Genomic DNA, 12,291 nt, shown 5'->3' with positions numbered 1-12,291 from the left:
GACACCCAGCCTTATTTCAAGATATAGGTATTCTCGACGGAGGTCAATACTACCCTCTTGTGGCTATTTAACAATCAGGAACTAGAAATTAGAAAAATAGAAAATTGCCATTCATTTCATGATGATAAATGATATAATGGAACATACTCGCCTTTCTTTAAAATTATATGGCATTTTTGGAGGGGGAAATTTTATATGTCAAATATCGTGGTATCAGTACTTGGTATCGGTGACTGCTCAAGAGTTGAGTACTTTTACTGGTATTGGGTCTGGAAAAATAGTGGTATCGAACATCCCTAAATATGATGTTTGATCTTATATTTAAAGGTTCCGTTTTAATGAATTTATTAAAAATCTCCTTGAAATGTAAACAGTGAAATATATTAACACAAAATTTGACATTTTTGGGCGTGTGCATTGGCCATATTTGTAGAAAATGTTGCAATATATGAACCGATTGAACTTGATTGTAGGAATTTATATTCAATTTTCACGAGAAGACTATTGATCAAGTTATTTGTGAACTGCATATGTGGAAGCCTGGCATGATTTCTCACAAAACTGGAACTGTGGTTACGCTTAACTTTTCGTACAAAATTCTTACAATAAGATGAGTTACTTGGACGGCAACATAAACTTGTAGAAGCTTATTTGTGACCGCATGGGAAAATTAGTTAGGATTCCATGAGAAAATCATATGCTGCAATTAGTAATAAACATTTTTTGGATTACTTGAAAACGCATTGCTGGCCGTTTTGAAATTATAAGGCACACATGACATTTTTGATGAATACTTGACTTATGTAGGTTTCCGATTAAATTCTCATAACAGCACAAAGCAAATTGTTCGAAATGGATATATCATGTCCTCTGTGGAGGTGCCGAGACTTGTCAAAAAAGAAAGAAAGAAACAAAAAAAAATGAACAACAATACAATCAATAGCTGAAAGCACCTGCCATGCTCTAAGAAAAGCAACCAAGTTCTCTCAACCTCTTCCACACACACAAAAAGGGATGTGCGAGCCTATATGAATCCCTGGGGCCACGCAGGCTAAGAGCCGTCCTGGTGGGCAGCGAGAGAAAGAGAGAGAGAGAGAGTTTTGGGCAGATTGTGTATTACCTCAGCAGATAGCCCACCGAGCTCGACACATAGGATCCAACCATGCACTAAATTAGGAACAATAATATTGTACACTTAATTGGCCTGAGGACTTCCCCACCCCCATTCCTCCTCCTCTTCCTACGCTGTCTCTGAGAGTCACCCAAGGGTGTACAGTTTGCATTATGGCGAGCTCCAGAGGTGTTCGAGGGGGACATACAAGAGTACACTTGTGTCACACTTTAATTTTAGGAATGCTTAATTTGCTTAAGCCCTGGTATGGCTTTGGAGAGAGCATTTAAATTGCTGTGTTTAGGAGTTCAACTGAGCTTTAAATGAGGTTGCAGCTTCAGTGACTTCATGGACGCCGAAAAAAAAAAATGCAAGAGAAGCACAAGCACACGCAGTGGCTTCTTTTTGGCTAAACCATTGGAAAAGTAGACAAATGTGCTATTGTGGAGTTATGTAGATGAGAATAACTAAATCTGGCAAACATATTGAGTTGATTTTTTTTACCTTTCCTTCTTTCTGATGCTGCTCGAAAGCAGCAATGAGCTCTTTAGCCCACTGGACCCTCTGCTGACTGGGAGAGAATTCTTCTTGCACGGCCCGGACCTGCCCAGGGTGGATGACCTGCTTACCTAAACGCACAGAAACAACAAACATTTGAGATTGTCCAATCATTCCACACATTAGGAAATATTTTCAAATGTATTTGTAGATTTTAAAATATATAGGACTAAAAAAAAACAACAACTGAATTTAGGTTACATTTAAAAACAATATTTTAAAATTATTGTTTTAATCTAAAAAAAAACAAAAAGTAGGCTAATAATTTGTTTAAAAAAAGGCATTTAAACCTAATTTGCATCACAGTCTGAAAAGAGAAACAAATCAGAATGACAAATATGCTGAACTTACGTTTAGCTTTAAAACAAATGGAAAGAAGGGAAAAAAAAGACAAGGCAGCTTAGTCACAGGGAAAAAAAGGAGAATGGCGACAACACACCGAGAAAATAATTTAGCCGGCAGAGGAAAAGTTAATTGTGTGTGTTTATATGTGAGGCGTCTGAGGAGGGCCAGCACCAGACCCCGGAGGACTGTGCGCATCATTAACGAGTGCACCCCACTGCCCCGCGCTTGCAGCCAAACACTTTACAGAAGCACAACGCTTGCATTTAAAACAACAGAGACAGCAGAAAATACTGATATCGGGAGCTGGAGTGTGTGCGTGTTTTTTTTACACTGTTAAATAACCTTTATTGTGAAATATTTAAGTGTGTTATTCAGAGACATTGTGTGCAACGGGGTGTCACATTAATTCCCGCATCATTTCCCTCTCATGAAATTGCGGCATGAAGATAAATATTACATTTACTCCACTTACCGCATTCAGATACCCATTAATTTACTGTCATTTGAAATCATTTGTCTTTCAATAAAGTCAAAAGGAGGCAGAGCGGAGAAAATAATGGTGTGTTACAGCGATGAGGGAGGAGAAATAGGACAACTGAATTTTTAAACGTGCGCGCTCCTCAGACTTGAATGATAGTGATGAAGTGCGAATTTTACTCATAATAGGCACACCTGCACTACAGAATAAGATCTAACACAAGAACTGTATTAGTAATTTAGGCACGGACAAACTTATTTTTGGCTGTAAATCCTACTTTCTCATAGCAAGTGCTGAATAACAATCCAAAACAGACCTTGTTACTCACATACAGTACTATCAATTTGGCATAAAAAAATAAAGAAAAAAAATCCATCCCAATCTGGGAATCCGCAAAATAAAAACTCCCTTTTTGAATTAACCCTAGGCTTGATTTTATAGCATGTACGGCACTTTAATGATGGTCTTTAAACACACTTTTTCATTTTATTCTCATTTATGAGAGGTTAAAGTGCTAACACAAAATATTGCACAAACAGTATAAAAAAATAGAGTAATAACTGTAATAACACTTAAAAAAAAATCTGTTAAAGCAGGACAATAAAAACTGAACTGTAATATAGCGGGGGTTTACTGTAGAAATTTGTCATAAAATTTATAACCCCAATAATACTATGACAATATACCCGTAAAATTAACTTAATTAAAAAAAAAAACCAACCTGAATTGGTTTTGTTATTGTAATTACAAAACTGTATTCTGATAAAATGATAACCTACTATAAAAGTATGAGTTTATTCACCTTGTACAATTACAATTACTCATGTTATTAAATAACTTCTTGGATAAACAAAGTTGTCCCCCCCTCATATTACTACAACTTTAATTCATAATCGCTCTTTCAGAACTTAAACTGCAATAGTTGATTATAACAGACATTGAAGTTAGTATAACTAATAGTTAACAAATACAATTTTTCAGCTTGATTAATCTGAAAGTCACTGCCACATTTAAATCTTTCATAAGATCATAAATGACAAATCCGGCCGAAACAGACGCCAAACTCCAACACAATCCTCTCTCAGTATTTACTGTACACCCACCCTCCCCGCCCAAAACCCACCTCCTGGTTAAATATGGCAAACGCCACAGACATAATCCTGTGTACATTCGCAGATCAGACTTGTCTTGATAAGTTACGCCGGTTATGAAACGTCTGGTGGCGGACGACAAATCCTTTTAAAAAAAAAAAAAAAAGGTGGGACAAGCCCAAGGAAGCAAACCAAACAGGAGCGAGTGGCGCAAAGGGGGGAGGAGAGGGTCCCACTCCCTCCATTCAAACTGCTCTCACCCCGGTTAACCCCCACTAATACACACTCGTACTGTATACACACACACACACACACACACACACACACACACACACTCTCTCACACACACTGCGGTTACAGGCTGTTGAACGTCTCCTGACATCGTTAATTAGGCTGCAACCCGTCAACGCCTTTGTGCGCTACTCGACATTTATTTTAAAAACACTCATTTCACGTTTGCATGGATGTGAGGACAAGTGCACTGGAGCCGCTCTGTGTGTGTATGTGTGTGCTCAGCTAACCACATACACACACTTGTTGGCTAGCTTTGGATTCACTCACTAAGGAGAACCAGTGGTGGGGAAAAAAAAGGCTAATAAATGATAATAATAATAATAATAACAAAAAAGTAAATCTAACGAGTTTTGTTTTAAAAAGTCGCCTTAAAATAACTTGGGAGAACTTTTTTTTTTTTTTTTTTTTTTAGATACTATGACTATCCGCACAGTTATAACTTGGTTTTGTATAACACTACGACTTTGTTCTCGTAAAATGAGAACTTTACTCACAACTTTTTTGCTGCATTTTCTCATAATAGAGCAGGGTCCTGTGCTTCAAATGGTCTTGACATATGACATTTGAAGGTCACGATCGGCGCACGGCGTAACGATGTGTCATCATGTAGCACGGGAAGGCATGCTCAGTTATCACCATACTTACCGCCTTTCTTTGGATTATTTTGTATGTATGGCCAAGTATTGTTTTCGATAAAAATACTTAATGAAATTATGACATTACTAGTCCTACGTACAATTTCAGATTACGTCGCCACCATATGAATGAAACCGTGGTAAACTGTAACTGCACTTTATATTCGCAAAATCCAACGTCTTAAATACTATCAATTTATTCTCGTACAATTATAACCTTTTTCTTATACAATGATTACTCTCACAAAACTAGATCACTCAGGAAATTGACTTTTCATATAATACCACAAATACTACTTGTATTATTTTAACGTTATTCTTAAAAAATTATAACTAATACAACTTTACTATTGTAAAATTACATTTAAACAAGGCTTTTTGTAAAATTATGACTATCTACTGTTTTTATTGAAACATTACGACTTATTTTCCTGGTACTTCTTTTTTTTTCCTATGTGGCCCTAATACACATTTGTACATTAGAAGAAAGCTAGGCACACCTATGAGAAGGTTGATTCACACTTGAGTCAATGTATGTATACAATAAATGAGTGTAAAATTTGGAATGCATGTATGCAGAAACCACAGTGCAAATTAATGAATTAATCTGTGCCCTTTAAGAATGTGCCCAGTTTTTTGTCGGCAGTTTCACATGAGAGACTGTAGAAGCATGTATGGTAGTGACAGCAATGGAAGGGGGACTCAGGTACTCTCAGTTTCCAACCTATTGCCAGCCACCCCAACATAACCCCCCATTCCTCCCAAAATGCATCATGCATGCCTGATGTCCAATCGCGGGCTGCCATGTGGTGCTGTCACCTCATTGGACGACAGCTATTTGGCAAAATGCTCTCAGGCGAGTGATTGGCAGGGCATGGAAGTGGAAGACTCTTCTTTTAAAAGCAGAGAATTTTGTCAACTCAAACAGGCAAAACATTGTTTAGAATAGAGATCACAGAGACGTGAGACATGGCGCTTAACAGTAAATAAAGTGTAACATTAAGGAAATCGTATAAATCTAATTCCTCACCAATTACAGGATTTTGGGTGGGAGCATTTTCTGAGCTCTGCGTTAATAGTGGCTTAGATTGCGCCAAGATCAATTACTGCTCAGGTACAAGCTTTTGGCAGCAATGCTTTACTGCTTAAGGACCAGTAATAGCTTTCAAACCAAGAGTCTAGCTGTTTTTTGGATACCTACCTATATTATCGAATGAGAAAACGAATGCTAAAAAAATAATAATTTAAAAATATATATATTTTTAACAAACTTTAAAAAAAAGTTACTTAAAAACTAAAATACCAACAAATAAAACATTAAATCAAATAATTGGCTATGCACCAAATTTTAATTTTGTAATCTAAAATGATTGAAAAAAAGAGCTACTGTATATTCAAATAGTCAGAGATAAAACTTTGTGGTTTTAATGATCATAACCAGAGAGGTATTAATCTAACAGCATGCTCATTAACATGGTTGCAATTTATTTCATAAGTATATTGGAAGCTGTCTATAAGAGTGTGATGTAGTTAATAAATAATTCTACAAACAGCTCTCAGTGTTATATACAGTAATGCAGTTAAATTATTTCTCTCAGTGTCCCAACTAAGCATGAATAAAGATGTCTTAACAGATTGTGCATGCCTAATAAAGTGGCTGTGAGTGTGTAATTCTTCGGCAGTCCCAAAGGAGAGAAAACACCAAAGTAAATACGTACTGCATGAGGGGTGGGGGGAATGAATGGATTGGAATATGCCTGGAGTAGACTGACCTGCCGGCGTGTGTTGCACGAGCGTGCACACACTCAGAAGGTGGTTGCCTGGCTACAGACATGCAGAGTGCCCAGTTAAAGTTGTCTCGCTCTTGGCTGATAGCTCACTTTAATAACACCTGTGTTTTTCGCTAACACTTTCATAGAAATGTCAGAGCATTTAACAACCGTGCGGCTTGGTTGGTCATAATTAGGAAAAAGACAAAAGAAAATGTAGGCTTTTTATTCTTAATTTGCACTACAAGGACTATACAAGTTTGCTTTATAGTGAACGTAAGTGGAAATGTTTTGAACAACCTCAACATTCATCACCCATCTATGAGTGTATATCTGAAACTAATGATAAATTTATGTATCAATTTATTTTAGACATGGAACACATTTTTTGTATCAACAAGATATCAGTATGGGACTACCAAATTGGAAGCAGGCAATATTACCTTGTCTTAACTTGTTTTCTGCCTCAACGGACTGAGTTTAACATCAAACGTGAACGTAGAACATATGCAACTCGCAATTTGGTGTGCTAAAAAACACCAAAGTGTTGCAAAACTTTAATACGATATACAGTATAGCTACAAACCGGGATTGGTGGATAATGAATAGATGAGATTACTGGCAACATCAGCATGTCCATTATCCCTACAAGTTTACAATACTACCCCCCCCCCCCCCCACACACATATACCTTTTGTTTAATTAAAAAAAATATATATATATTATGTTTATTATTTTTTTTTTATAAGTATTTACTGTATTTTTTAAGAAGGTAAAGTTAAAGATATTTAGTTCTGGGCCTCAGATTCCTGTACTTGTCAATTCTAACAGAGCCATTAATGTTTAATACTCTATTAATGTCTATTTTGGTCAAGCACAATGTTGTACTGAAAACTGTATAAAGGCCATATAACTTTCTTCAGATTCAATACATGGGGTGTGACACCATTCTAGGATGCAACAATTTTAATGGAACGTTCATCAAATGGAACACCCCTAAACAAAAACAATCAACTGTACAACAAGTTTTACCTGTGAAGCCCATGAGAGCTCCCTCTCGGGCCTGCTGCCTCAGCCCCTCCACGTCTTTATAGTCGATGTACACCAGGTCGATAGCCTGCAGCCCGAAAGCCTTGGCGGTGGTGACCACTTTCTGCCTGGCGTACAGTAGCTCCTTGGCATCCTTGGTCCGTGTGGCGCCTTTGGGTAAACACGCACAGCATGCGGGTCACGTGTCAAGGTGTGAAAGGGAGCCGAGCTAATGCGAAAGGAAGCCAAGGGGTGCACAGGAAGTGGGGATAGCGAAGGACGATGAGTGAGGAAGTCTGGAACATATACAGTATCGCCGGTAACAAATGCTGCTCTCACGCAGGGGTGCATTACAGGAAAGTAAACAAATCCGTTGTGCTTTTAAAAGGATCCAGGCGTTAATCTAGTTTATCTTACACTTCACAACAAATAATATTAAACGTATTTCTTAGGTTTGATGCAGTGCAGTTGCACACCAGCATAAACTACAAAGACAATGATAAATGCATTGTTCAATAAATATCTGTGAATTTGTAAATTTAACAGAACGTACATTAACATCTGGTATTGGATTGTTGTTATTACACATATGGGTCAGCAGCAGTCTATGCATTGTAACATTTCAAGTAATAAAAACGACACATTATGTGAGACTCATCATCATCAAATCAATCATAATTTGACCAAATTTCCCATTATATGACACTTCAGTAAATCTGGCGAGAGATTGGATTGCTCGTTTAACCTTTTCTTTACGACATTTCAAAAGCAGGACCAACCTCAACAAGTGATGTTACATAATAGTCCACATTCAAAGCAGTGGCATCATTGTGTTAACTTCAATCTTTCATGGTACTAGCCATGAGGGAGCAAGCAGAAATGTTAAGGGTGCACGGCATCATGTGACAGCATTTTATTTTACCATTTGATAAATTTGAGGGTGGTACTGACGTGTGTGATTTTAAGCATGGTAACTTACTTCTTACCCTTATACGATTGTTAATAATGGTGACCCTGTCTAAACATCAAACAAATCCCATTGTTTTCGTAATTTTGACACACAGTAACAGGAGTTTTTTTTCTTCTTCAATTTAAATTTTTTCAACACTTCCACTGATGTCACACAAGAGGCCAGCAAATATGGTGAAACTTTGGTACAGCAAACACTGGAAGATAAACTAATACATGTGTATTGGAAATGTCTTATTTCAAAACAAACTCAAGTGTCAACAAAGGGTGTTAGGTAAATGATTTGCATATAAAGCAGTCAGACTTGGGTGTCAACACGCTATTGTGCTGTCAAAGTCAACATTGTTGATTTTAAGCTAACTTACTGTTACTTGTGTAAGATTGATAAAAATGTCACAGGGCTTCCAACAATTTTGTGCAGTATGCGCAAAAATTTTGCACAAATTGGAATTGGACTCAAAGTCTTTATGGAGAAAAAAAAAAAAAAAATTTTACCATCTAGACCTTAGTTCACCTCGAAGGATTAACTTGTATGTATGTATATATATATATATATATATATATATATGTTTGGCTTTATATTTGGCTTTTCTGCAACACTTAATTCAATAGAAAGATCCCCCTCAACAACAGGAATTAAGACACTAATTTATTCAAAGGGGATTTAAATTGAGAGCTGAGATGTCAGAGATGTCAATTTGTGACACAGTTTTATTTTTTTCTCATTCACCTTTTTACACTTGTGTGACTGTTAATGTTAAGTCAATAAAAACATTTCTTATTAATCATAAACGACTTTCAAAATGGCAACAATTTTACGTCTTAATTCTAGTTCCGATAATTCCTTTTCAGAAATTAGTTTGAACAATTTTTATGTCAACAAGTGTTTCGAGATGGAATGTGTTCGACTCTGGAGTTTCCACGGAGTACCTAATGTTGTGGCTTAAAAGTGCTAAAAATAATGCAAAAAAATTATTTGTTTTAAATAGCTTCTCTTTATACCAGTGGTATTTTACCTTCCCATGTAAAACATCATTAGTCCATTACACTATCATGACGACAACGGAAGCCTGAGGCTGATTCTTCATTATGCTGGAAATATAAGGCATTTATTTACATGCATCACATTCCATCATCATTCCACCAGGTGTTCCACTGCAGCCAATGTACAAAGATGGAACCATGATGAACACAGGAAAGTGGCATTAAAAAGGTACCTATACTGGCGCAGAAGTCATCAGAACCAAACACCACGCCGTCATGATGGAGGCCCGCCTCGGGCGCGAGTCGACGAATTTCCTCGCATACCGCCTGAAGAGAAGCAAGGCAGGTAACGTTACAGGCCGACAGTTAGTGGGCGAAACGGTGGCATAAATCTGAAATCTAATTATACCCCAGTGTTCCAACTTCAAACAGCCTGGCTTTGTGATTTGTCTTCACAAGGAACACAACAAAAAAAAGCACTCATTACAAAAGTACATTCCCTCTTATCAAATATGCTAATGAACACAAGCCTTTACTCTCTATCAAGGGTGAAAATTAGAATACTAGACAACTCAGTAAGCCGCCAGTGGGCACAAACATGAAGGGGCAGTGCCAGGATAAATCCCTTTTTAAGTTTTGAAAAATCTCATAATTGTATGAAATGCTTATAGACAAGCCTTCATTTGTTTTTTTTGTTTTTTTAAAGTCATCTGCTTCTTTTTAATCTTGTTTAATTAACAGCAGAACTGGGTGGGCAATTTGGCATTAATATCATTCGTTCACTATGGAGAAGATTAACAATTCCAAATATGAAAAAAAATACGTATTCATCAGTTTGCGACAATATCTGAATGTTCTGAACTTCTGTTTCCATCCCAGTGACATATTGAGCTGAACAATGATCCGATAGCAGAGGTCTAAGTGGATAGAAGTTGAGTAAATCAATAGCACCTCTGCTGGTTACAGCCAAGTAGTGCACTCCATTTTGGAGCAATTGCTTCAAGGCGTGACTAATAAGCAATTAATTAAAAACTATTTTTTTTATACCACATAGCAGTAGTATTGCTTAATGAAAGTATACTCAAACGACTAAATGTGTTTGAACTAAAATACATTATTTGCTTCCCATTAAATAAGTAGCTTCCGGTATGTACTTTTATCTCCATTTTTTTTGCTGTTTGTTGTTTGATGATTACCTGAAAACTTTTATGGAAAAGAAATACAATAAGAAATATGTTTTAAAAATGTTTACTAACAAAAACAAGTCTTTTAACTGACAAAAAAAAGTGTCACATAGAAATTTGGGAGGGGTTGGGGGATGGGCTGGTAGTCATATTTAATTTACCTTAAAGTTGAGCAGGCCCACAGCCGTTTCCACAAAGGTCACCAGGCGAACGGGCCCCGTCAGCGGCCGTCCTTTCAAGCTGCGCTGAAACCTGTCAACGAACTGAAGAACACAGGCGGTGCAACTCATTAGCTCGCTGTTTGCTTGAACAGCAAAACAACATGGCACCACGCAATTACAATAAATTAATTTTATTTGTACAGCAGACATACATCAGACATTTTGTATCCTCCGCAGAATTTAGCGGCAATAATAACGACCCGTTCCCGCCTTTTGATGTTTCTCGAATTCATTTGTAATAGATGTTTAAATGAATAAATTAAAAGATGCGTCGTGCTCCGAGGGACTGTAAAGTTGCTGCTCCTCACCGTGCAGCTGCCACCCTAAGTGCACTTACCATTGCATTATTAGCCCACTCCAAAGAGCTCACACTGCGCTATTGTGGGAGAATTAATTCAAGGGGTAAAAAAAAAAAAGGAATAGAAATGTTTGGATACCGGTAAGCGATATGACAGCTTTCAACATCCGTCATGGAGTAAAAAAGAGCCAAAGAAAAGCACAACATTTTGATCTGTATCTAGAGACACTGCTACCTACGTCGCTCACTTAGTAGCCATTATGCAAAGAAACACGGTCGAGGGTTCAAACGCCAAAGAAGCAGACAGAATGAAAATATTTTACATGATCACCAGGGAATATTTCTTCATTTCGTGTGAAGTCTTCAGAAGCTCTGCACGGCGACAGAGACTTTGCATGCTCATGTAAATACACACAGTGTTTGCATACACTTCAAGGTGAGAAGAAATAAGATTTGAAAAGTCTTTTGAAACACACACATCTATCAGTGATAGTAGGGCCAGTGGAGCAACAATGTGACACTTTTCTTTCCTCGCTAATATGAGAGCTCAGCTCACCTAGGCAGATCTTAAAACTGTAGTTTAATTCTTTTAAAGACCAAAGCGTTCCCATTTTTTTCCCAACAGGCCAGTTCACAGCGAGCCTTGGGACTGCCGGTGGGATAGCCCAAATTCCAAAATCTATCATCTGGAAACTCACAAAAGCCCCCCCTCCCTCCATCAGATATTTCTTTTCAAAGCCAGTGCCCCCCTTCCCCGGCAAACCAGAGGAGAAAACTTTGTGTCCCCTCGCCTTTTTCCATGATAATCTCAGGTAGGCGACCCAAAACGTACCCCCGTGCTCAGTTGTCTGAAAGAACGAGGCCTCCATAGAAGGATTTCCAAAATAGGGCCAATTTAATCATCTCTCCATTCAATCACAGCCAGGATAAATCATATCTGAAGAGATTTGCATAAATACAAACCCATCAAAGACTTTTCATCTTCAAAAGGGTCTTTTTTCCTTTCCAAGACCCCAACAGGCTTTGTACTGTAATCATCTGAGGTCACAACCCGGTGGGAGCCTGGCTGCCATAGCAACGTGAACGCTGGGGGCTTAGTCAGGCATGGGGCGGGTGGAGGGGAAGTGGGGGGGTTTGCGTCTGAGAGTGTGAAAAGGGGGTGTAAGATAAATCTATTTTTGTGACTGAAGAAACAAGATAGATAGATGGCGGGTCATTGAGGGGCGATGGCGCTGATATCACACAACAACGGACATCGTCGGGGAGAAAAACAAACAAACACTTCTTTAAAGAGCCTCCAAGCGTCTCTGATTACATGTTTCCGT

General features: G+C 37.9%; 1 protein-coding gene across 7 annotated transcripts in view; it reads right to left on the bottom strand.

Annotated features, from left to right (window-relative positions):
* Positions 1 to 12,291, bottom strand: part of clybl (citrate lyase beta like) — a 73,999-nt gene that overhangs the window by 8,640 nt on the left and 53,068 nt on the right. For 6 of the 7 annotated variants that reach the window (XR_013295959.1, XR_013295960.1, XM_077580364.1 and 3 more), the window contains exons 4-7: positions 10,609 to 10,710; positions 9,497 to 9,590; positions 7,314 to 7,481; positions 1,616 to 1,740 (exon numbers count right to left, since the gene is read on the bottom strand). Coding sequence is in view for 5 of the 7 variants with exons in the window: in XM_077580364.1 (XP_077436490.1) it covers positions 1,616 to 1,740; positions 7,314 to 7,481; positions 9,497 to 9,590; positions 10,609 to 10,710 (489 nt within the window). In the remaining 2 variants the exon portion in view is untranslated. Of the gene's footprint in view, positions 1 to 1,615; positions 1,741 to 7,313; positions 7,607 to 9,496; positions 9,591 to 10,608; positions 10,711 to 12,291 lie in introns of those variants that run through there. The other variant, XM_077580365.1, reaches the window with a different exon arrangement.

The sequence above is a fragment of the Vanacampus margaritifer genome, chromosome 11 (genome assembly GCF_051991255.1).
Source record: "Vanacampus margaritifer isolate UIUO_Vmar chromosome 11, RoL_Vmar_1.0, whole genome shotgun sequence".
Taxonomy (NCBI): domain Eukaryota; kingdom Metazoa; phylum Chordata; class Actinopteri; order Syngnathiformes; family Syngnathidae; genus Vanacampus; species Vanacampus margaritifer.
This window is presented reverse-complemented; position numbering and strand designations above follow the sequence as displayed.